This window comes from Homalodisca vitripennis, unplaced genomic scaffold, assembly GCF_021130785.1.
Source record: "Homalodisca vitripennis isolate AUS2020 unplaced genomic scaffold, UT_GWSS_2.1 ScUCBcl_5850;HRSCAF=12777, whole genome shotgun sequence".
In the NCBI taxonomy this organism is placed as follows: Eukaryota; Metazoa; Arthropoda; class Insecta; order Hemiptera; family Cicadellidae; genus Homalodisca; species Homalodisca vitripennis.
This window is the reverse complement of record NW_025781960.1, coordinates 13,066-38,633: the sequence shown is the minus strand read 5'-3', so window position 1 is coordinate 38,633 and position 25,568 is coordinate 13,066. Positions and strand designations below refer to the sequence as shown.

Below are 25,568 nucleotides of genomic sequence, written 5' to 3'. Positions count from 1 at the left end.
GGAAAACATTCATTATTTTGTGAAATAAATGGACTGAAAATATTTAAAGAAATTGTAAAATGTTATATGACTTTTTCTTCTTCTAAGAGGGCGTCCTATTGCCATGCACTTAAGCCTCAAGGGCCTTTTACACACCCCAGAAGTATAACAACAAGGGCAAATCAGTCTACGGTTCCAGCAGTTCTACAAAACTGCCGAAAATAACTGATCAAGTCCTTCCTGGGAAAATTCACCACCCTTGTCCAAATTATCTAATCCTGGTGCACTAGATTATCTCTGTAATTATTGAGCACATCACATTATCATTGATTATTTAATTATTATCTTTTTCACTGTTGCTCTTTGTTATGACAAGAGCCACAAAGAACAAGTCTCACTCACACTAGCAAAGGTGGAACACTGACGCAGGTCTCACTTCGACAATATTTATTTATCAAAAACATTAATAAAAATGATGTATGTCAACAATCAAAAAATGTTGCTAAACTATGTTGTACTTAGTTTAAAAAGTCATCTATAACTATAAATCTTCCTACACTGCAGATATAGGCCTTTAACAAAATGTTTTATTCAGGTTTCTTGAGCAAATTTACTGGCATAGTTTGAACGAAAGTAGGTAGGACCCTTGGTATTGGAAACTTTTCTGAGTTCAACTGAAAGTACATTTGCTTATTAAGTAGTGCATGCTTTGTATCATGATTGTAACACTGTCAGCTAATTCCTTAAATCTACCTTAATTGCTTTATAACAAATATTAAAACGGATAAAAATATACATGGACGGCAATGTTAGTGCACAAAGTTTACTTATAAAAGGGTTTACAATGCTCTTGACTTTAAATGTTTATTCTAATAGCCTGTTTTGGAAAACAAAGTCTTTTAGCAGATGGAGAATTACCCCATATAGAGAGATTCCATATAGTTTAGGCGACTAATGAAATGGGCATAGTAAACACGTAACAATACATCACAGGAAACGTTATTTCTTAAAACTCTTAACAGGAACAAACACAGCTACAACGGATTGTTAAACTTAAAACTGAGCGGTCTACAATACCATTATTAATGACATAGTATACAAGGTAAAGTAACTCAGTATGGTACCTTGAAGACATCCGAGGCCGCTGGATGGATGAGGTCGACAGAGGCGCCGTGGGGCCGAGGGTGGGGTACCGAGACCCCCCGGACCCGGACTGCTGCCTGCCGAGCTGTTGCTCGCCCTGAGAGCCGGCACGACTGGCACATCTCACCGTCTCAAATACCTTCTTGTAGTTGGGCCTGCAACCAGAGTCTTCCGTAAGTCTCTTTAGTCTATCAACACAACTTCTGTATATCTCCGCTTACCCCAGAAATGATGTCAATAGTGCCAAGATGTAATACTTTCATCACTCATGACACATAATTGGACTTTTATCTGAAAGTGAATTTAAACACTAAAGGTACATCATTTGACATTTTAATTTAGAAAAGCCAGATGATTAGGTAAGTGTTTTGCCCAGTTCTACTTTCATTATTTTGCTTCTGATTAACAAATTCATCTAATAGAAGAAATATTTCTTGTTTACAGAAAAGAAACAAAATTTTTAATCCACAACCAATTATACTCCTATGAGTATATAGTATATAATAAAAAATACCAAGATATAGTAGTTGTTTATCACTCAAGACACATAATTGGACTCGTATCTGAGGTAATGAATATCTTTGTACAAATTCATCTAATAGAAGAAATTTTATTTCTTGTTTCCAGAAACCAAACAAAATTTTTGAAATTCATAGCTTGCTTCATTGATAACAGTAGACATTAGAAAATTTAGGCATTCCTTTGATGTTGATACCTGTCACATTTTTTAAATGTGTAAAATTATTTAAAAAGTGAAGATGGTTTGTTTTAAAAACATTTTCAATATCAGTAATCATAAGAGCCTATCACTTTAAAGAGGTTTTAAAGTACTCCAATACACTCACACACTTTCTGCTTTTGTAAATGGTTCGTTGAACGTATTTAAATAAAAAATCTTATCTAATCTCAGGATAAAATAATAATGTATTTCTTAAGATTCCACCTTTCCTCTTTTTCTATTAGATTATTTTATATTTTACTCCATTATGCTTCTAAAGACAAATTAGAGATGAGAGATTTGTAGATAGATATATGCGAGTAATTAAAAGTTGAGTTGACAAAATTATGTAAATATCAACACTCAACACTAAAACTCAAACAACTAAAGTTTTCATTCTGGTAGTGCATTAATGCCTCATTAGATAGAACACTAATGCCTCATTAGATAGTGTATTATGTCTCAATAGAAGTGAACTATGTCTTAATAGATAGTGCATTTATGTCTCAATAGAAGTGAACTACGTCTCAATAGATAGTGCATTGTCTCAATAGACAGTGCATTATGTCTCAATAGAAGTGAAACTATGTCTCAATAGATAGTGCATTATGTCTCAATAGAAGTGAACTATGTCTCAATAGATAGTGCATTATGTCTCAATAGATAGGATGCATTATGTCTCAATAGATAGTGCATTATGTCTCAATAGATAGTGCATTAATGTCTCAATAGATAGTGTATTATGTCTCAATAGATAGTGCAATTATGTCTCAATAGATAGTGCATTATGTCTCAATAGATAGTGCATTATGTCTCAATAGATAGTGCATTATGTCTCAATAGACAGTGCATTATGTCTCAATAGAAGTGAACTATGTCTCAATAGATAGTGCATTATGTCTCGATAGATAGTGTATTATGTCTCAATAGATAGGGCATTATGTCTTAAACCCCTTCAAGGCGGGAGTATTTAAATACAAGCCGGACCCTGCTGCAGGACTATTTTTCCAGATAGCGCCATATTTTCGCAAGCTTTTACAAAAACCTTTTTTTCTAGGGCTGTAGACACTTTATTAACACAATTGTTTTAACCAAATTGTTAAGAAATGCAATAACACTCCTGAAAATAACCTCACTCTAACCAAACAAAGATATATATACCCCAACACGTTGCTGCACATTTCACAATAACCTACATTATAAATGTAAGTTATTACACACTCCTACGTGATTCTAAAGTTACAACACTGATTGGGATAACTATAAAATGTAGCTTTGCCATTATATTATTCAACAAAATAATATTAAAAACACAAGACAACAATCACAGAACGCATTGCATAGCAACAAGTTGCACCGGCGCAAACGAACTGAGTACGCACAATGTCAAGGTCAGATGCTCAGTTTTGTAAAACAATACAGCTGTCTCTGTCGCACTCATTTTCGACTGCAAACAGCTTGCAAGACAGATCGACCAACTCATAGACAACGTATTCCATATAGCCCGAGTCCGATATAGTTCACCAAAATAACGACAGGTTTCACCACATGACGGAATGTCGTCATGACGTTAAATACACGTCAAACCGCAGCTGACTACACTTTTGGGATGACGTTTTATACACGTCAAACCAGCTTGAAGGGTTAATAGATAGTGCATTATGTCTCAATATATAGGACATTATGTCTCAATAGATAGTGCATTATGCCTTATAATAGATGATAAGACAGTAGTTAAATAAATAGCTAATATGTATGATAGCTAAATATGCAAATGAACACAGCTCGATAAATTACTGTGTACGTAAAAACACAGTTAGACACAATAAAATAAAGCTTAGAATTAACAACTGTAACATTATGTAAAAAAAAAAACTATTTAAAACTGAAAAAAATAGGCCTATTGCAGTAATCACATACTCAAATTTATTTGTATATAATGCACAAAAAGTAATCTAATGCAACAGAATTGTGCACAGAAATCAATAGCAAAAGTATTGAGTAACCACTCACAGGGTGGTTGATGAAGCTCCGATGCCCGAGTCGAGGCTGAGTTCAGAGAACAGTGAACACTCCAGCTCCGACGCAAGGGAGTCAGGGTTGTGAGCATGCGTCGGAACTGATGTGTGCAGTGAGGGGAACAGCAGACCACCGCGTGCTTGAGGTTGGCTCTTCTTGCGTTGTTTACGCAGCGTCTCCTGCGCTTCCTGCAGAAGATTCATCACTTCTGCATACTTCTCCTTCACCTCCGCTAACTCGGTCGCCAGCTCACATTGCGTCTCCCGTGCCAGGTTCACCATCTGGACGAGCTCTTCGTTCTCTTGCGTTACCTACACAATAGTTGTACTGTGTGAACTTCAACAAATAGATCACTCATCGAAAATATGCAACCTTAGCAACATAAAAATTAAACAAATAAAATGTAACACTGAATTTTAGTGGAATATGTACACACCAACAATCATTTTTTGATTAATTAGCAACATCTTTATTGAAATTGGAAAAAACTTTCCTAACTAAGTTTCAATCAGTGATTCAATCAATTAAAATAAATTTCATAGCCTTATTGAAGTTGACTTAATAAAATAAATTATCTGTATTATTCAAACTGATGTTAAAAATTTATTACTCCAATATCAAGTGATATGTATTTAAATCACAACTAGAACAGGACATGTTACAATGACTTTTTTAATTAAAAGGCCTGTGAAACATTGATTGGAAAAAAAATGTGGTCAAGATAATTAAAACTAATTAACGTTTGAGTGATCAAAACTTTACTATCACTATTAACTTATTGATAGGTACACTGTGTTTAGGCCAAACAACAATCTTTTCAGCAACAGTTTATAAGAGGGAATTTGAATAATATAGTTCAAATGCACATTGCATGAACATTGCTTACTAACAAACTTGTTTGTGTGATTAGATCTCTGGAATTGAGGAGTGAAACAGTGATAGAGGTGTTTTCCCAATTGGAAACCTAAATCTGAAATATGGTTATTATGACGTTTAAGCACCAAACAATGTTGAAAGGTCTCCAACCCACCAGTTTTTGAGCTTTGCCAAAAGAGTATGATGGTTTGTGTACGTTGTGCCTATGTTTGGTCCCAGGCGATGACAAGAAGCAGTTGTTTTATTTACGAATGTTGGCTGACGGTTTGTAAACAGTGTATGACTATTTATGACCAATATTATATTCTGCAACAGATGGTTGCCGTCAGAGCCACATTTAGCTTGCTTGTATTTAATACTTTCGATATTTTATTCACTTTAACTCTGGTTTTGTATAAAAATAACCAGCACCACCTCTGTCAAAAGCAAGAACAGTCAAAGGTTAGCTACATTATCCGAAAAGAGTACGAGATAAGAGTGCTAGTATTTTTGAGGAGATTTTAGAACACAAAACGTGCTTCTACACATGTAAAGTGGGTTCAGATGAGGTTTAGATTTATGCTAAATATTCAGAGAAAGCTAACAAAACATCGTTAAAATTAGTATTTTTTTGTGCCATTTCTGAACCATCCAAGATAAAACCAAACTTTTAATAGAAAATTTTAGTTTTTAAGGGAGTTATTGATATGTTTAATAATGAATGTCATATTTTGATATTTGAATTTTTTTTAGGTTTTAAAAGTTTGAAATATCTTAAATTTTGCCTTTTTTTAAATTGAAAGTTGTTGAAAAGTGACAACTGTATAATATTAATAGAAAGAGTACTTCTTTGGCTACCTAGGATAAAAATTTTGATTTGCTAAAATTTTTATTAAGTGAACAGTAAAGAAAACTCTGAAACAATACAAATTTTTGACATTTTGACCACCCTGTACACAATAAGCGAAAGAAATTAGATCATTTTTTTTCAAAATGATCAATGAATAGAGAGAGAGACCTACCTTTAGATTTGAAAATCTTTCAAAAATTAACCCTCCCTCAAAGTGCCATTTTGGGGTATTTTTGAGTGTTAAATATCATTTTCTCGAATTTTTTAATGTATAAATATGGGGGGTCATAAAAACAAACAAGGTTCAGTCCCCTATACATCGTAAGACGGATGGTCATCTGGCTCACCCTGTATTTTAATATTTATATAAAATTTATTGTAAGTATGGTATTTATCATGTGGAATTAAAAATATTGAAATCTTAGACAAATCAATGCAATATGGAGTTGCATATAAATTATGAAATGACATTACAAAGGATATAGACAAATAGCTGTATAATGATGAATTTAAATTTCGGTTGTAATTTAAATTACGGATTACAACTTACAAAAGGTTCAGGAAAACGTGATCTTTATATAAGATACCTAGAAGTATCTTATAATAAACATTTGCACAACAGCGTAATTTTCATATCTGCCCTTTTTGTTTAAAAATAATAGGAGTGAGATATGGTACAGATTAAGTAGGGACAGATTAATTTTCATTACAAAAATGAGATTTAACTACACAACAACTGTGATCCTACCGCTGTGATCTTAGCCTCAGCATTGCCAAGTTTCTCCTGTAGGTGGTCAGCGAGCGCCCCGAGTGGCCAGTGCCTCCTCCCTCTGACGGTCCGCATCTAGTGAGGCACCGGACAGGTCTGTGCGTGTCAGCGCCAGCTGTGCCGCTAGCTCAGCCACAAGTCGCGGCCTCCGCAGCCTCGCACTCTTCTGTCTGCTGAGACAGCTGCGTCGCCTCACTGCGCAGGCTCTTGTTCTCCTCCTCCAGGCGCAGCAGGCGTCTTTGTAGCACTTCCCAGTTAACAGTGCCTGCTGGGGTACCTGTGAATCATGATGCGGTTCGATTAGAATACTTATGTCAACCAATTGTCTGCTGTGGTACCTGAGGACCATATGATGTGGTTCAATTAGAATACTCATGTGAATCAATTGTCTTTTTGAGTATAGTGAATATTGCTGATTTTGATGCTTTCAATCAAAAAAACAAGATTGGCTCATCCCTGAACGACCCTGTCCTAAGCCACCTTCAAACCATTGGTAGTATGACTGTATAAGAAAAGGCTTATTGGCTGCCAATTTTGTCAACTAGTAAGGTAAGGTTTCTAACTTCTATTTTTTTAACAAACAGAAATTACTACTTAAGACTGAATATTTAAACTTGAAATTGTGAAGAGTTTCAGACCAAAAGAAAGCATTACGTAATACTTTTACATAACAGAAGTACTAGAAATAGCTTTAGAAGAGCTTACTTGTTACTCAAACTGATATTTTGTCAGTGATAGTACATGTTACAATGGAAGAGGTCACATCCAATTCTGAAAACAAAAGGTCGGACAAAGACCTATTGTACAATCTTATTGTTTCCAAAGTAGGCAGTTGTTTTGCGTTCATGGGAAAGGTTTTTACAAATAAATTTAACCGAGCCCATTTAACTGGACAACGGTCTCAAAACTGACCAAAACAACAAACAAAGCAATATACAGAAATAGGATAATATATTTATGGTGCCTGATTGGATTGTATGCTTAGTTATAATCTTGTAAAAACATTGCTTCTTTATGTTAATATAACGGAAACTAGCCTTGGTCAAGTACTGTATATATTTTTATTAAAACTAGAAAGTATTACATTTAAATATTATTTTTATTCCACTAGGCATACATAAATTCATACCATACATTGTCATTGTGAATACCATGGCTTAAAACCCATTGTAACATATTATGTTTAATGAACAATTCTGTACAATTATAAATATAGTCTATCAGTATACTTTGGTAAGTATTGATGTTATTTCATAAGTGTAATAATGTTGAATCTGAACTCATCCAAAATAGCGTGCAAAGCCGTGGGTATCCTAAGTGAGCTATCTGCGCATTCAAGATATCAAGTCAGGATGGCTGTGTGGTCTCTTGGACCCGGGGATAGCTTTGGAGTCACAGGTTCAATTCCTGCATCAGACTTTAGGGATTTTTTGCGGTCGGGTATGACTCATAGTCACTGGTCTGTGGTAATGGCGGCAAACAGTGGTTAACTTTGGTGGAAGTGGACAGAATTATTGATTTTCTTATATCAGTGCACCAGACTAAAAACACCCGTTTTGCATTTTTTCCTTCACTTAAAAAAACTTATATTATTTTATGTTCTACGAGGCATTTATTATTCAACCAAGACCATAATAATAGCTTGTAAGAGTTATAAAAACAATTTAAGCCACAATAAACATCCAAATAGCAAATATATAAAAATTATTCTCCTTAAAGGGTAATAATCTGGACCCAAGCAACTATTTTACGTAAAGTGCATCTCAATGTCAACCAGATTGTAACCTTGTTCAGAGTGTTACAAATTTAGAAAAACGAGTTGACTTGATTATTAATCTACACAATAACCTACTCAAGATAATTTATAATCTATAAATGCTACAATGATAGTTCTAGTTTGTCTCAAACCAAGTCAAAACCACCCTAATATGATAAACACTATGTTGCAACAGCAAATGAATCAACCAATCATACACAGTCAACATCGTTATTAAATATTACACATCACCAGCTGAGTCATTTGAATTCACTAACAATTCAGTGAATCCCTGTATTGTTAAATATTGGTCAATCACCAATACTTTCCTTGTTGTGATACTGTTAACTAGATACTGGATAGAGTGTATTCTTCTTAACACGTTCAATGCGGTTGCGGTAGATCTACTGCACGGCTGCCTCGCGCCAGGCGCGCATGACGTAGATCTACTACACAGCGCCATTGTTTAGAAACCCAGTCAGTGTGCTCTCAGCACTCGTCGTGTATGGTTGTCCGTTTTGCCGCTCATGGGGAATATACTTTTCCCGCGTTTTTGTGGTCGCCGTTCTCAGTTAGCGTTTTGTGGTTAGTTTTTAGACTACTTCAAATTTTAAACACGTTTTTGTTGTGTGTTTAGTGTTATTCTTATAATACAATAGACATGGATTTGCCTCCTGGAACTAGTGGAATCCAGAATAGACGTCAGTTTGTGGCTAATAGTGATTCTGATTATGAAGACGACCCTGGTGTCCCTGGTTATGCTCCGGACCTCGACGATGAACAATACGAGACTGACTGATGAGTCAGAGGTCGAAGACCCAGACTATGACGTAAAGACCACCACAATGGAGTCCTCAAACTATAGGTATGAAAGATGTACCGTTTACAAAAGAGGAAAAGTTTTTAGTCCCTTTGCCTAATGAGATTACCCCAATCAATTTTTTCTTGTTGCTGGTGGATGTGATTTTTTTGGAGGGCATTGTGGCTACTACGAATAGATACGCGTTGGAGTTATTCTGTGGACCTACTACAACCCCAGGCTCACGAATCCATAAATGGAAAGACATTACCGTGGAGGATCTCAAATGTTTTATTGGCCTATTGCTGCACATGGGAATATTACAATTACCCCGAATACAAGACTATTGGAAAACTTGTAAGCTGTTTTCAACGTGCTTCCCCAAATTCATGGCCAGGGACAAATTCATGCTTATTTTGCGATGCATTAATTTTGAAAGGTACCCTAACCCAAACAACAGAGCTTCTAAAGTACAGTTTCTAATTGACTACTTCAACAATAAAATGGACTCAATTTATTATCCTCAAAAAAATTTGTGCATTGACGAGGGAAGGGGAATGGTTTTTATGGAGGGGACGGTTGTACTTTAGGCAATATATAAAAGGGAAACGCCATAAGTACGGCATCAAACTGTACAGTTTGTGTGACCCCCATGGCCTAATACTTCGTTTTTTTTATGTATTGCGGAGTTTTAGATGATTACGGTGGTAAGGGGCATGCAGCCAATGTTGTATTGAAGCTGATGCAAGGGAAACTCAATTGTGGCCACAGTTTATTTATGGATAATTATTATAATAGTTTTACTCTTGCCTCAAGCCTGCTCCGTAGGAATACATATTGCACTGGAACTCTTCGGCTGGACAGAAAATACGTATCTCCTGAAGTCAAATCGGCAACCCTGAAAAAGGGTGAAACCATCGCCCGCTACGCCGAAAGTGTTGTTGTCGCCAAATGGAAAGACAAACGCGTTGTCTCTTACATATCCACTGAATTTGAAAATGACATGGTGAATTCAATTAATCGAGGTGGTTTGGGAGAGACTAAAACCACTACCAATTGTTCAATACAACCATTTTATGAAAGGCGTGGACCGCAGTGACCAAATGATGTCATATTATCCTTGCGAAAGGAAAACACTGCGGTGGTATAAAAAGATTTTTGTCCACGTAATTCAGATGATGTTAGTGAATGCACACTATCTCTATAACGAAGTTCGCACATCAAGTGGAGAAAACAAAATGCCATTGTACGACTTCCGTCTGGAGGTTATTGACAAGCTACTCCCGGACGTTCCCGAGCCTCCTCGACCTCTGAAGCGCCGCCGCGTCCCCCATGTACCCTCACGGATTACAGAAAAAGTGGCTTGTGGAAAGAGAAGTAAACAAAAGAGGTGCAGAGTTTGCTATGCAAATGGCAGAAAGAAATACGTGATGTGGCAGTGTTTAGAATGTGATGGACAGCCTGGGTTGTGTGTCCCACATTGTTTTGACCAATTCCATGACTAATGAAGCGTACCTTGGGGAGGATGGTTGGGTTGTAAATAGTAGTTTTTAGTGTTTTTTATCAATATATTTTTAGTTATACTAAGTGATTTGTTCCCAGTATTATTATAAACAATCGTTAGTGGTCTGTTTTTCAAAAACAATAAGGAAAACGGTGCGCGCTTCGAAGAGAGACTGGCCCCAGGAGCGTGTGCGGTAGATCTACTGCACGTTTTCAAAATGGCGAAATTCGGCTCTTTTGGTGTTTGATGACCTTTCTGTACCAACCCGTGTCACAACAACTAAATTGGTAAGTGAATACTAATAAAAAAAAAATTAGCCTCTAGCAACATACATTACTTAATTTTTTAGCAGCGAACGTGTTAAGCACATGTTTTTGTACTATTCAACTTCATAACTATACAATTACTGACAAGTTATTTATTTTTGATTATGTGTTAAAAATATTTTATTTTTATAGCACACACATTATGACTAGTACAACAAAATTGTTTAAACTGCATTGTTGCATTTTTTTTGACTAGTGAAAATTCTTTATTGCATCCAATTATAGCCTTTATTGCATCCAATTATAGATAAGAGTTTATCAATGTCGCTCTTAGTTGTAAAATCAACTGAATAAAAACAAAATTTGAATCATAAAATAGTCCTTTTAGCTCAGTCAAAGGAAGTAGGTACATTAAGATTTACAGGTACTAAATATCTTGAAAACCGTGTTACATAAAAAAATACTCAGTTAACACCGCTGAAATTTTTGTTTTGTTTTTTCCCTTGGTTCATAAATAACGGAACTGTGGATGTTTCTACAGTTTGAATGGCCACTATCTATATTGGTGTACCGAGCTGGCCAATGAGCTAATCTGAAATATTTATAACATCAATTTTTATAGTTCAGCTCGTTGCGGTTCTTTTTTCTTGTTTGTATACAAAACCTACCTAAAAATTTATACAAAAGTGCACATATGTAAAAAATGTATCCATGGCTACAAATATTGCTCATGAAAAAGTTTACAAACCTTTATTTATGCTCTCCTGAAAAATTGTGTTTTGCCACTTTATACAACTTTGTGTTCAGATGGAAGATATGTTGATCTTAATTTTGTAATTAATGGTGGTATTAATGTTCTAATTATTGGTTTCATTTGCTAACAACACTCAGTTAAAAATGTTGGTGCATATTTTTTCGTCTGGCTTGTATATTTAGGGTTTATTATTACAGATAAAACCACAGCTGCAAATTTTGGATATGGTGCTTCTAAAATTTGCCATGTCGTTACTCATTTTATACTGTATAATATATTGATTTACAATTTTTTCTTGCCTATTGTTTGTTGTTGTAGTTACATACCTGGCTCGGAACCCGAGTCGTCCACATCGTTGGTGAGGATCTGGATCAGTTCAGTCTTCTTGGTGAGCTCATGTGTGAGCTGCGTTATCTTCTCGTTGGCACTTCGTAACTCTCCCTCAAGCGAAGCAAACATTGGCCTCAAGCTTCTGGTTGTGGCCGAGTAGCTCCTTGCCGATGCGAGCTGTGAGCTCGATGTCCTTTTCTTTCTGTACCGACAACATACTCTGGTTAATTAACAACCCAATGACAACTTTTATCTACTTAAGCAATGTTCCAATATAAAATGCACAATATTATTAAATGATAATTTCAAACCATTGATGCACATATGATAGAATTTCATTGACTAGGACTGTCTATCAAAAGACAAGTGAACTTTCATGAACTCATAATCACAGTAGACTTTGGACTTTATACAATACGTTATCAGTTTCTGGTCTGCATGCTTTGAAAAGGGCTTTCTCATCTAATGGCTTTTTTAAAGCAAACATCAATACTGTACTTAGCTATTGTGCAATACACCTATAATGTTACAGATTTAAAAGTTTAAGTAAAATGTAATATTTCTAAGTAAACCAAAAAACTTCGGTACGAGTATACAAGTTTTTCTAAGAGAATTACACTGAATAGGATGTTTTAATATAAATACTGAAACGTTTTAATGTAAAAAAGAAATAAATTGTAATTGCTATTCATGTAAGTCTAAATATCTAATTAAAAATTCATATTGACTACACGTTCCAAACACAAATTCCAAATAATATTGATTCATTGTGATTAAATTATTTTCAAAAAACTCAAAAATAACTTACTTGAATCTAGCTAGGTTTTACAGAAAAAGAACTGCAAATTTGTTTTTTTAATTCTTTTTTTTTAATATTGTGTCCATTTCCAAGGAGTAAACATAATTGTTTACTCTTATTTTCTTACTTTGTTTACTGCTTTATTAAGGAACCGACGTACTTAAGCAAGCGTTTATCGAGTTCTTAAAAATCTTGTCATTGTCTGTGTGTCTTTGTAGTCTTAATAGAATTGTCCTTCAGTCCTGAAACTTTGTACGTGCCTCTTGGCCGAAGGAAGTCCTCTACTGATTTTGGAGTAAAAAGATCAAAAGTAAAAGTAAAAATAAAATTCTAACATTTTTACATTCATCTTATATATATCCTTAGGGGTTGTTGGTGAGCCGAGAAAAACGAGAGTACATAAATTTGTAAACAGATTTTATTGTGAATGTTAAATCATATATTATTTATACTAGTACTTGTTTATACTCATAGTACTTCACGAACTTTTCTCACATGAAATTATGTTTTACAGTAAACCCAAAAACAAAGAGAATACACGCATTGTAGTATAGAAATAAGCTACATATATATATATATATTTCCATGTATAATCCTTTTCCATATCATATCCTAAGGAATTTCTTGTTTTATTTCTTAACCAAGACAGAAATAGACTAGATATCAATATTTTTTTATCAACCTAAGTAACACTTGAAGATAAAGCCAAATTCAGACACCTGATAGTTACTTTAAGGATTATGATCAGAGTTATGTAACACTGATATCTTAATCACAAGTGCATTGTTTACTATCACTGCATGTTCTGATAAATGGTTAACAACACTTTGTGTGAACAATTAAGTGAGATTTGGAGTCTGTATATTATAACTTCACAACCAGGTAAATAGGTCACCCAGCACCTTAAATGACTAGTACATAATGAATTGATTGGTTTCGTTGTATGAATATTAAAAAGCAAAAAATCTTAAAACAACCACAACACATGTAGATACTAGAGATGTTTAATTTATAAAATATTACTGGCAAACTTTTCTTATACATCATTAACCCACTAACCTAGTAAGTTTTAACCAGTCTAATACTTTTTAAACAAAACGTAATAACTGGTTTTACAACCTTTTTTTATGAGTTTCTAAACTGGAAAAATCCCACTACACTTCAATTAATAGGTTATCCTCACTAATTTCACGCATACAGTCTGGTTAGTTCACAAATATAAAACTAAATTCAATAAAGATAATTGTAATACTTTTCATCAGTCCAACCTTGACTTGTTTTCTCAAGCTTTTTCAGCCTTCAGCTTAGTAAACAGCCCAGTAAATAAAGGTTAACTGTATAAGAACATTCTGGGAAAGCTGAATTGGTCTCAGATCAAAGCCTCTTATGAATTCTCAAAAGTCTCACCTCCCACTCAAAGAGTGAAAGTATAAAGCATCAATAAATCACTCACAAAATTGGTTTTTTTAGTCATTGCAAGTCAGTTATATTTGTACTACAATCTGCTTTAAATTTTATTATAATATTTTAAGTATAGACTCGAAAAGTGTTTGATATAAATATACAATAATATACAAGTACCTAATGATGAATTCGTTGAATTCAAAATGTATACTGTACAAATAAAATATATTGAAAGTGTTAAAAGGTTTTATTATTTGTATATTAAATTTATTATAATTTTTTCACTCAACTGTAACGGTTAAGGCAAAAAGTTTTAAATTTTGTAACCAAATAGCATACTTTTTGGTCTGTAATTATTTAAATAATAAAATTTGAGAACAAAATTTTGTACTATGCATTATTATCTATAGATTGATGTACATTTCATAATGGTAACATGCATATCTCTAAACCTAGCAGGGATCACTTCTAGCTGGTTTATACCTTCCAGTTGAACCTACCACTGGGCACAGCAAAAACCGATGTGTCCATTTAAATCTGGGCAACCTTATGGATGTCCAGGAGCGGCACATCACTAACCGCAAATGTCGAGATTTCTGGGGTTTCAAGGGCAATTTGATACGTCTAGTCTACTGTGGGAGAATGACTGTTGGAGTTGGTTGGGTTCGTTCCCTGGTTGGGTTCGTTCCCTAACTATCAGAGGTTCTTGCTAGCCTCAACAAGGGTGTGCTAACCCCCTACCTGCTTTGACCGGAGAGGCTAGTTCAGAGCTGGCCTCCCCTTCTTCCGGGGGGACATGACTTTGAGATTAGTGCCCTAATTCTTTCCTCATGGATCTCAAAAGGAGACAGCCCCTACCCCCTAACCTCACACCCATCCTGAATATCCTGTCACTCCGGAAGCTAAGGTTTTTATAGGACTAAGTGCAATTTTTAACCTTCTTGTCCTAAGAGAACAAAAATACGTGTCTCCAATGTGATTGAGGCACCAGAGAAATGAACTCTTCACCAGCGCTGTGCAAGGTTTCTGGTATCAACCTCCTTTTTGTTGTGACCAACCGGATTCACTCTCACTGCGAAAATTGACCAAATACTGACGGCACAGAGATCTCTGCACTCCTGGAGACAGTTTTAAATGGACGTAACCATTAAACTGGGGACATAACCTGAATTCTACTCTTCCTCTCACCACAACAACGACCCCATTTGCTGGGGTGCGGCTTCATAGCACCTAATCTTTTAGTACCTAATCTCATACCACCTACAGAAAAAAAGTCGTCATTTAGGTGCTGTGATATTAGGCGCTATAAGGTTAGGTACTGTGCAACGATCCACAGTTCGTTTAGGTGCCGTGAGACTGTTTCAAGTTTCAGTGTCACAGCACCTCTCGCTTTGTTCCAAAGGGGCCTTGGTGGGGACAGAGGGGATGGAGGAGAATCCAACCTTGCCCCTCACCCCGCTCCCGACGACCCGCCATTACTGACCTCTACAGCAGGGCGAGCAGTCGACAGTACAAGGCGAGGCGACCCGAGATAGACAATTGCTCCTCGCACAAGAGAAGGGTCCGTGCGCATGGCGTGCGGCGGTTGTTGATTACACAACTAATAATGGCACCAAAAATTATTTACCTTGAATTTGAATGAATGTTTAGGCCAAACCGCAAATCTTGCACATAATCCAATAATGTAAATTATTTATTCATCTAATTTCATTGTGTTTTACATTTTTATATAAGTTTTTATCGTCATTGGAATTAAATGTGTTCAAATCGTATATTCCGTGCACTAAAAACCGGTAATAATTTGCATTCAAATCTATATAAAAAATAGGCAAAGCCTTAAATCATTCATCACTTATTCTGCAATTTCCCTACGTCAGACAAAGTAAATATTTTATACACGTAAGTATCATGACTTACAAAAAAAGCAAATTTATTTGGATTAAAATATAACATCCATAGGGAATTTCAACCATTAGAAGAACTATAGTTTAGCTTTTTAACCTCCCAATGTTCTCTAACAGTGAAATTTGACTCACGAGTTTTGTACTTTCAGCCGAAAAATCTAGCTATTTCATGCCAAACTGCTAGATAAGTGTTATAATGAATACAATTACTATACATATATGATGTTTTTGTGAACCAAATACGAGATTACTTAAAATAACCCGAACGATGTTAGAAGCATTGAAAGACTCGACAGAGTGTAACATAAGTGGTAGCGTACAGACGATTCTTCTTTATCTTAAAATCAATAGAGTTCTTATTTAGACCAATAAGAGCATATGTACCAAGTTTGAAGTCACTATGGCCTTTATAATAAGAGTTATCGCACAGACGGACGCACAACAAACCATTTCAATAAAGCCTTTCGATTCTTCATAAAGCGTTAATAAATAGGTGGTTCTTTCATTGCATTAAAAAATATATTTATTTTATAATTACTATATAAACTTATAAGTCAAACTGCAATTTCTATAATTCATTCCATAAAATAACGAAACTAACCTGAGCTTTTTATAGTAAAAAAATCAAACTGTACAAAAATGGATTATATTAGTTTTTAATATTTAACTCAATGGTGTTCTCCGTGTTATCAAGATGAGTGATTGTGCCGTTTGCGACGATCTTCTGCCTCATGTGAGTGCCTGTTTATTCTCAATGTAAAACAAATCTACACTTCGTTTGTGCTGATATTTTAGAAAGCACGTGGAATCGCATGGGACAAGTACGTCGTGAATCATGGAAGTGTAAGAACTGCTGCTCAGGTAAGAGTAAATAGCAAAAATAAACAATTACTAAGGACATTTTGGCCAAATTGCAAGAAGAAGTTTTTTCAAAATGGAGGATACCGTTAAGGCTCAATTTCAAAAATATGATATTACTTTAAGAAACAAATGGGTGAATTTAAGGAGCCCATAAAATCTTTTTTCTATTTATTAGTGCTTATAAATTTGTAATGCTTATAATTACATTTTTTTTTACATATTGTTAATGCTGCTTTATTCTAAGTAATATTATAATAATCTCGTGGTATACCATTTATTAGATTTACACTGCTTTTGAATAGTTTATGAATTTAGTTTAAGTGAAGACAATGTTTATCGAAATATAAATTGGACAATGAACACTAAGATAATTGTAATTATGATTCAACTGAACTCCCGCACGCGCGGCTTGAGGTGCACTGGGAGGTAAATTTTATTTATATTATGTATTTAGATAATAAAGAAGATTGAACTTTAACTTGAACTTGAAAAATTGATTTAAGAATATTATTTTAATATTCTATTAAAAAAGTGCATATTGTTGTCTATCAATGGCATGAGTATACATTTTAAAAAGGTGAAGATGTCTAAATTCTTTCAATCTGGCTTATGGGCTTATATGAAATAATATCCATAGTACGATTACAAATAAGACCTACATATTACATATAAAAATGAATCACAACATATTCTTATTTCGACAAATTTTTAGTAATCCGTTGAAATGTTAAGAAATTTTATAAGAAGAGGTGGATCAAAATAGTTGCCTGGAATATTTTACAATTTGAAAACTATTCTGAGTATTTAAAAGCTGTTGATACTCAGTTCATGTTCGTGAAACAGGCAGAAACATTTTAATACAAATTAAATTTCAGAACGGTGCTTGATCAGTAGATACGAAGACAGCAAAATTTCTTTATATATATACTTACTTATATATATATATATATATATATATATATATATATATATATACTAGCAGTTACCCGCGGCTTCGCACGCAATTTTCTGTTGAAAAACTGGACAATATATCTATGTATTCTTTTTCTATAACATAATAAACAGTCTAGAGATAATCGATAGCCACTCAAAGTTATTCCAATCTCCTGATGCAATTTAGATTTAAGTTTAAAGAGCAGAGATTTGGGATTCTGAAGTCGTAAAGTGAAACAGTTTTTATAAGATTAGTATTTCCCTCCCACATTCCATGTTAATTTATTGACGTTCTTCGATGGCTTCAGTAACAATAAGAGTTAGCCTTTTTATCCCAATGACGAAAGTGTATCGTACAACTCAAAAATTGCTGCGGTCAATATGGGTCTGTTCTGGTCGTTTAAATTCACCCCCGGTCTAATCTATTTACAGTTCCACAATTGGTTTATGCTGTTGCGCTAACCAAAACAATGGTCTCATACGTTGGTTTCGGAATCTAACTTAGGTTAAATTTTTATGATTAAGTGATTTTGATATTTTTACCGATCGCTAAATATGTATTAGGGGTATATGCTTCAAGTATTAGGGCAATATTATCTCCATTTGATTTTCAATAACTACAGTAAAAAGGCCATACACAATGTTAAAGGAACTAACCAGATTAGATTACGTTATGTGCAAACATTCACAGCTTTATACAATAAGGTAGTTTGTTATAACAGCGTATAAATAGCATTTCTATTGTATTAGATGGATTATTGATCATTGGCGCAATCTAAATTTAAAATTAAATAACTTCGTATTTGCAATCTACATTACACTACTGATTAAGCACTTTACAATAATTCAATATTTACTCAAATCTAAATGTAAAACACATGTTTTCTGCCTCTTTGATAAACTTCAGCTGAAAGTGTTAACAGCTACTCTAAGTGTTAATTCAGACCAAAAGCTATACCGGTTCCAAATTTCAGCACAATCCGTATAGCAGTTTCAGCGTGATTCGAGGACAAACATCTTAACATCTAAACATACAAACATCCAAATATCCAAACATTCAAACTTTCGCATTTATAATATTAGTGGGATATATATCTTATTACAGATTGCGCCAGTAACGCACTTATAAGAGCGTGTCTTGTTTTGGTTGTTCAAAGAAAATAACAACTTGTTATGAGTCTTTATAAAAATTATTAATCAGCCTGCTATCTCTGAATTTTGGTGTATTGGCGCGAATATCTCTCTTAGTAACGATTGCATAACAAATTTAAATTAATTTTTAAATTACATTGTCAAAGCTGAACATTCATAGATTAAAAATGAATGTATGAGACCATGTTAAACAAGTCGTGAATCTTAAAAAGAGGATGAGGACTATTAGAACATTACTTGAAAAAACTGAGAACAAGTATACAGTAAGGCTTCAGAAGACCCATATAACATGACATACAGTGCAAGACGACAACATCAAAACGTATATTAACACTTTTGTTGCTGGTATATACTGAGTGAGATCGACTACTCTCAGTCCTCCCACTGCGTCGTAAGAAGTTTGCCGCAGTCTACTTGTAGACTGATTGTTGTTAAAATTAATCTTCCTGATTTTTGAGGATAAAAGTTATTAATTGTTTAGGACGCAATCTCAATACCTCTTAAAATGTTCCATATGATACTATTAATAACATATCCATTTCATTGTAATCTATTTATACAGGATGTATTACATAGGAAAGAAATAAAATTTTATAATATAGAACAAAAATAGGCTTTCAATCTCGGTTTTTTTATTGTATATAAAAAATTATTATTATCAGAAATAAACTCTAATTAGTGCCTGGCTCACTTGCCTACATAACGGGCATTGGAGATTAACCTGGCAACCATGCAGTGTGTCTCAGCACTCAGTGCACTGGCACAAGGCACAAGGAAAGACCACATGTGTAAACCTTTGAATCAGGCACACTGCACAGTTACGAGGCACGCAGCAGGAGTGCCTCGTGAAAAATACAACAAATATTGCAATTTGTCTTCTGAGTAATTATAACATGCCTATTTTGTTTTTTGTTTAATCTGCAATGCTCAATAACAATATTATATTTATTTCTGCTATTATAATTATGCAAGTTGCTAGTCAAAATTAATGATGACATGTTTTTTGTAATATACAATACAGAGTCAAAAATATATAAATTTATAAAAGTTTCCACCAAAGCTTATTAAAAAGTGGTTCACAGTATTCTAGTGGTTGTTATTTTGTTATTATTCTGATAGCTTTGTTTTTCAAGATAACGATTTCATTAATTTTAGCGCTATTACCCAATAATATTAGGCCATACCTTGCTATTGATTAAAAATAGGCATAGTATGCAGATTTAAAATATTTTTCAGTAACACAATTTATAATACGTCTAAGTAAGAAAATTACTCTACCAAAATATTCCTAGAAATTTAGCACAAGAAAAGAAATAATTTGGTGTGTCAATTGTAGGGGTTTGTCGTAAAATAAACAAATGTTTTGAGTTTTGACTTCATTTAGTAAAGATCCATTTGATCTAAACCACATTGAGGCTTTCTCAACTGATTCAATGACAAGAACTTGTAGTTTGTCAAAGTTTGTATGGATATTCTAAAGAGTTGTGTCGTTAGCATATAAAAGAGATTTTAACCTAACAACGGTAGGAAATTAATTTATATATAATAAAAACATAATAGGGCCCAGGACTGACCATTAGGTACAACAATCCCGATCACCAAATTGTTGGACCGATTTCCATTAATAGAAACAAACTTTTCGCCTGCGGTTAGATAAATAGTCTTTAAAGAACTCTTTAAAGCCGGATTCCCATTAATACCGTAATAGTTAAGTTTTAAGGCTCTGACCAAGTCAAAATATGTTACCTGAGCAAAGGCTTTAATCTCAAAAGTGTTTAGGACCTCCTTAATTAGTGAATAAACTGCATCAATGGTGTATTTACCTCTTCTATTGTAATAAATTTAGATTGATATTATTTTCCAGATACGCAAAAGGTTCATCATGTAAAACAGTTTCTATTATTACAGGACAGGTAAAATTTATACTGGGCAATAGCTCTCAGGGAAACTCCTAGACCCTTTCTTAAGAATCGGGCAGATATACATACAGTTAATGGGTTCAAAAACGTATGGTAAATTCGTTAAAATATATTGTTAGATTTGTTAGTTATATGTCTTTGCTTTCTGAGTTTTTAACTCTTTTAACAGCTTTAATGACCTCATCAATTGAGACTTCTACAAAGATAAAATGTTTTTCTTTCAAAATATGGTAATTTCTTATTAAGTTCATTCTATTAACATGAGGCTTTTTGATACTACCCTTCATTTGGTGTTAACCGAATTGATAAAACAAATGGTTTTAAGTTACCTGGAGTGATATTTATTGATAATGTCGATTGAGATTCTAAATGGTTGTATTTTCGTTTATCTGCACCGAAAAACGCCCCAGGCCTTATATTGGTTACTGCTATTTTATATTTTTTGCGACATTGTGAGTTCGCATCTTCTACGGACTTTTTATAACATTTCTAGAGATTTAAATAGTTAACACGAAGCCTGTCACTAGTAGAAAGTTTTGTCGATTTCTCCAAAAACAAAAATTTCTTTCATTTGGTCCAGTTCCCCACTATACCAATAATTTTGATTTCGACCTTTAATCTCACTAACTGTGGAACGTTGTTTTTTCACTGTAGAGTAAAATGTTTATTTATGAACTGAAATGGAGAAATATGCATGAACGAGTTTTTGGGTAGAGAATACTCTTCCATTACTAAGTACGACATTCCAATCATGTGAAAACACATGGTTTGTCAGATCATCAATAGAGGATTCTGGAAAAATTAAAATAAAATGTGTCACTTGTACTTTTGGATTTAGCAAGGTTTTAGATGTTTCAGACAAAGTATTCTTTTGAATATTTAAAATAAGCCCATTACGATCCGAGAAAGAAAAATAAAGATGTTGCATGAAATAACCTGATCTAGGCAGACTAAAAAACATTATCAAGACAATGGGCTCCCCGAGTTTACAAAGGAAGTTTACAAGGAAGTAAGGAAGGGAAGTTTACAAAGCAAAACGTAGTTTTTTATAGCGGGTACTACTTCCATGAAAACGAGTAATCTAGGTTTATCTTCTTTAACATACGTTGTATAATCAATTTATATGACGAGAACTGTGCGTGCGTGCGTGCGTGCGTGCGTGCGTGCGTGTGTGTGTGTGTGTGTGTGTGTGTGTGTGTGTGTGTGTGTGTGTGTGTGTTGTGTGTGTGTGTGTGTGTGTGTGTGAAATTTAAACTTTTTGCGGATAGCGGGATGATGAAAAATAATAATATAATTTTTCTAGGGTTTGCAATTTTATATTTCAGTTTGATGATTTCAAGTGAGATGTTTAGTGTGTGTGAGAGAGGTCGCCGGAATTCGGTAAAAATAATATAATAGGTCATAATATAAATTCCTAAACGAAACGTCCACCGCCTTCAATTCTTCCGGAGAGCGCGTTAATGCAACCCGCACAGCACGTGTCAATAACCAACTCAGAGCTCTCCCCTAACCTCGCGACTCAACGGACGGTCGCCCACTGGCCACGAACAGTGGTGGCGGCCTACCCCTCCGGCGATCCCCACCACTCCCTTTTAGGTGGTGTGATATTAGGTGCTATAAAACTCCAGCACGATCTTTAGGTGCCGTGCGACTCTCGGGCATTTCCTTAGGTGCTGTGAGATTAGGTACTATAATATTAGGTGCTATGAGAATCGGTGCTATTAGACGGTTAAATTTTAGGTGCTGTGAGATTAGGTGCTATTAGATTAGGTGCTGTGAACCCCCACGTTTGCTGGAGCAATTTCTTTGTTGTGGCCTGATAGCTCTTCATAACAGTTCAGCCCATCAGGCTTCAACACTTTCAGTCTTTTTCTCTTCTGCTGACCCCCATAGAGAGAAGAGGTACGACGGTAATTAGGAGAAAATACGACTCCTTTCATCAAGTAAATTGGAAAAAATTCCTTAAATAAAGCTTCTTCATATATCTGGATTGCTTACTTTCGTAACCTAACATAACGCATTTTTGCTAAGCAAGCTAATAAATGGAAAAATTCCAGATTGAATCAATATCAATGGAGTAATTCTATTTTTAAGAACAACACAAACCACAGGTACATTTGATTGCTCAAAATAAAAAAATAATCATAATACCTCACATTAACCGTTCAAATTATATTTACCATAGATTTATAAATTAAAACCAAAACAATTTTTTTTATTTAAGAGCTGGCTGTAATGAAACAACCAGTAGTTTTATCCCCTAAAATCATCACACTTTAAAACCCTCACTTTTTATCCAAAAAATAATAAAATTGATTATTTTTTTAAATACGATTAATATGTTTTTACTTTTTTTTGTAAAGTATATACTCTTTAGTATTTGAAAGATAAATTTTATTGAAAAACAATAAAAATATCGAAAAAACTACAAAGCATTTAGATGAATATTAATCAAAACGAGACAAGTATTTGAGATTTAGTATTGATATTATGGCCACCAATATAACTACCTATTAATAATACAATTGAAATGGTTTTTCAAATTTATTTCTGTAGATTTTTTCAAATGAAATAAATAATGGAGCAAATTAGTATACATACTTAAAGGTACTTGTGTTTTGTGAAAAAGTTTTGTAAGACACTTCCAGTTGCCCTATTATCCCCTTACTTATAGAATCCTTGTTTCTTTTAGGTTATATTTGTACTGTTTTACCCACTAATTTCCAACCAATATTGTAAAATATTAAGAGCTGCTACAGTTAAACGACCTTGAATTTTTCCCAATGTTAAACCTGCAGTTTTAGGCTCTTACTTTTAGTCATAGAACTATGGGAAGTTCCTCATTTTAGAGATAGAATTCAAATGTAATTCAAAATTTATACGCATCCAAAAGATTTTTAGTTTTTCTTGATATTTTTATGGATTAACCAGAAAAACATCTCAAACTTTATAATACTTCATCGTTTAAATATTCAAAAAGTATACACATTCCAAAGACAGCAAAAAGCTTATGGGTGTGTATGAATCATATCTTTAAAATAAGACACATTCCACAAACCTATGATCAAAATTAAGAGTGTAAAAACTGCATGAGTTTTTAACATTGATCTTAAGAGGATTGCTATTTACATTTTTTGCTTTGGCAACACTGACCGTTTCCGGGCATCAGCTGGCATTTGCGGTATAAACTTTACATTATTGAACATAACGTCAACCACAGTATTTTGTCTTTTGAGTGCGATTTGTGTTTTTTTGCAGCTGATTGAAAAGTGAAGTCCCTAGAAAAAAGTGGAATTTTATCCGTGAACACCTTTGTGCAACTATTTTTCATAACTTTCTACATGGATTGTCACAAAAAGAATGCATCAATGTCCTTAATACATTATATATTTATGAAACCCCATCTTACAGCACTGTCAAAAACTGAATCACTCCACGAAAAAATTTGTGAAGGCCATCCAAAACCTATTGTGCTTGTAAACATTGATACTGTTCTTGAACTGATGAAACAAGACCGTCATGTGGCATACCATGAGATTGAGGCGGCCTTGGGTATTTGTATGACTAGTATCAACAAGATATTGCATGATTATTTGACCAAAACAATGTGTTCCTGTTGGATCCTGCATAACCTTGCCAACGCTCAAAAGAAGGCTCAAGTCAACTGGTGCATTAAAATGCTGAAAAAATTTGCTAAAGGTGCATCAATGGCACAGTATATAACCCCAAAACAAAACAACAATCAACTGCGTGGGTCTTTCAAAACGAGCCAAACCCAACATAAGCTGTTTGAGGAAGAGGCACATTGAAGCAAATGGTTGCCTGTTTTTTGGCATTACTAGTCTTGTGACAACAGTGGCGTTGGAGCAACTTAAGACAATCAACCGTGATGGTACACATTAATATGTTTGCTAGAAGTCATTAGTGAAATTCGGAAAATGTCAAAGAAGAGGCGCATCATTCTTCATCATCACAATGAGAAAACACACCGCTGCTCAAATAATTGAATTTTTAACCAAACAGAAGGGCGAGTTAATAGGCAATCCACCATACAGCCATGCTTTGGTACCCAATGACTTTTTTTGTTCCTATACATTAAAAACAAACTGCATATTCAACAATTTTCAACACCAGAAGAAGCTGTTTTTTGCGTATTTAGCATATTTTGAAGCTACCTCAGTCGGAGTGGAAAAATTGCTTTGAAAACATATGGAAATGTGTATTCAGCTAAATGAAGAACATTTTGAAAAACGATAAAAGTAGATTTGATCATAAATACTTGTTTTTTTACAATTAGGTCAAAAATATAAATAGCAACCTCGTATTCAGAAAAAAACTGAAGGTAATTTTACTAAAGCCGGCCCTTCAAGTTATTTTTGTTTTTCCGTACAGAGCTTAGATCTTCTTAAACACAAAATAATGTACAGTACGACGACTGCTTACCTCTTCAAGAAGCCTAGTGACCGCCTCTATGTCATTGTAGGTCTTGGTCATCTGGCTGACCCTGTTGCTGCATAGAACTGTAACACAAACACAGACCATCAATGATTGATCACTACCTGCTGTTACAATACTGACAATAACTAATGTTTGCTAGATGAATTTGGAGACCAGCTGATGTGATGATCAAGATACAATGATCCTCGTTTATTGATCTAGGTGCAAGTCCTAATTTAGTATTTTATTAAGATATTTTTCTTTTTATGGGGAGAGAAAGAGAGGCCAGACTCTTTTTGACCCTCATTCCTGCCCATCTTCATGAGCCAATGGCCTGTGGGAGGATCTTATCAAACAGAATAAAGGGGAGAGTCAATACAGTACAAGGTCAATGGTATTGTAACGGACGAGACGGGA

General features: G+C 34.4%; 2 protein-coding genes across 2 annotated transcripts; both read right to left on the bottom strand.

Moving 5' to 3' along the window:
- Positions 1–1,103: 1,103 nt before the first annotated feature.
- On the bottom strand, positions 1,104–6,466 carry LOC124373536 (trafficking kinesin-binding protein milt-like; the record flags this gene model as incomplete). Its single annotated transcript, XM_046831898.1, has 3 exons — positions 6,313–6,466; positions 3,854–4,170; positions 1,104–1,277 (listed from the first exon to the last, which is right to left on the bottom strand). Coding segments are annotated over exons 1-3 (587 nt in total), but the record flags the coding sequence as incomplete, so codon positions are not given.
- Positions 6,462–25,270, bottom strand: LOC124373535 (trafficking kinesin-binding protein milt-like). The gene is made up of 3 exons (XM_046831897.1): positions 25,158–25,270; positions 11,739–11,944; positions 6,462–6,610 (listed from the first exon to the last, which is right to left on the bottom strand). The coding sequence occupies exons 2-3, from the start codon at positions 11,869–11,871 to the stop codon at positions 6,462–6,464; spliced, it is 282 nt and encodes a 93-aa protein (XP_046687853.1). The 5' UTR covers positions 11,872–11,944; positions 25,158–25,270.
- Positions 25,271–25,568: the final 298 nt, after the last annotated feature.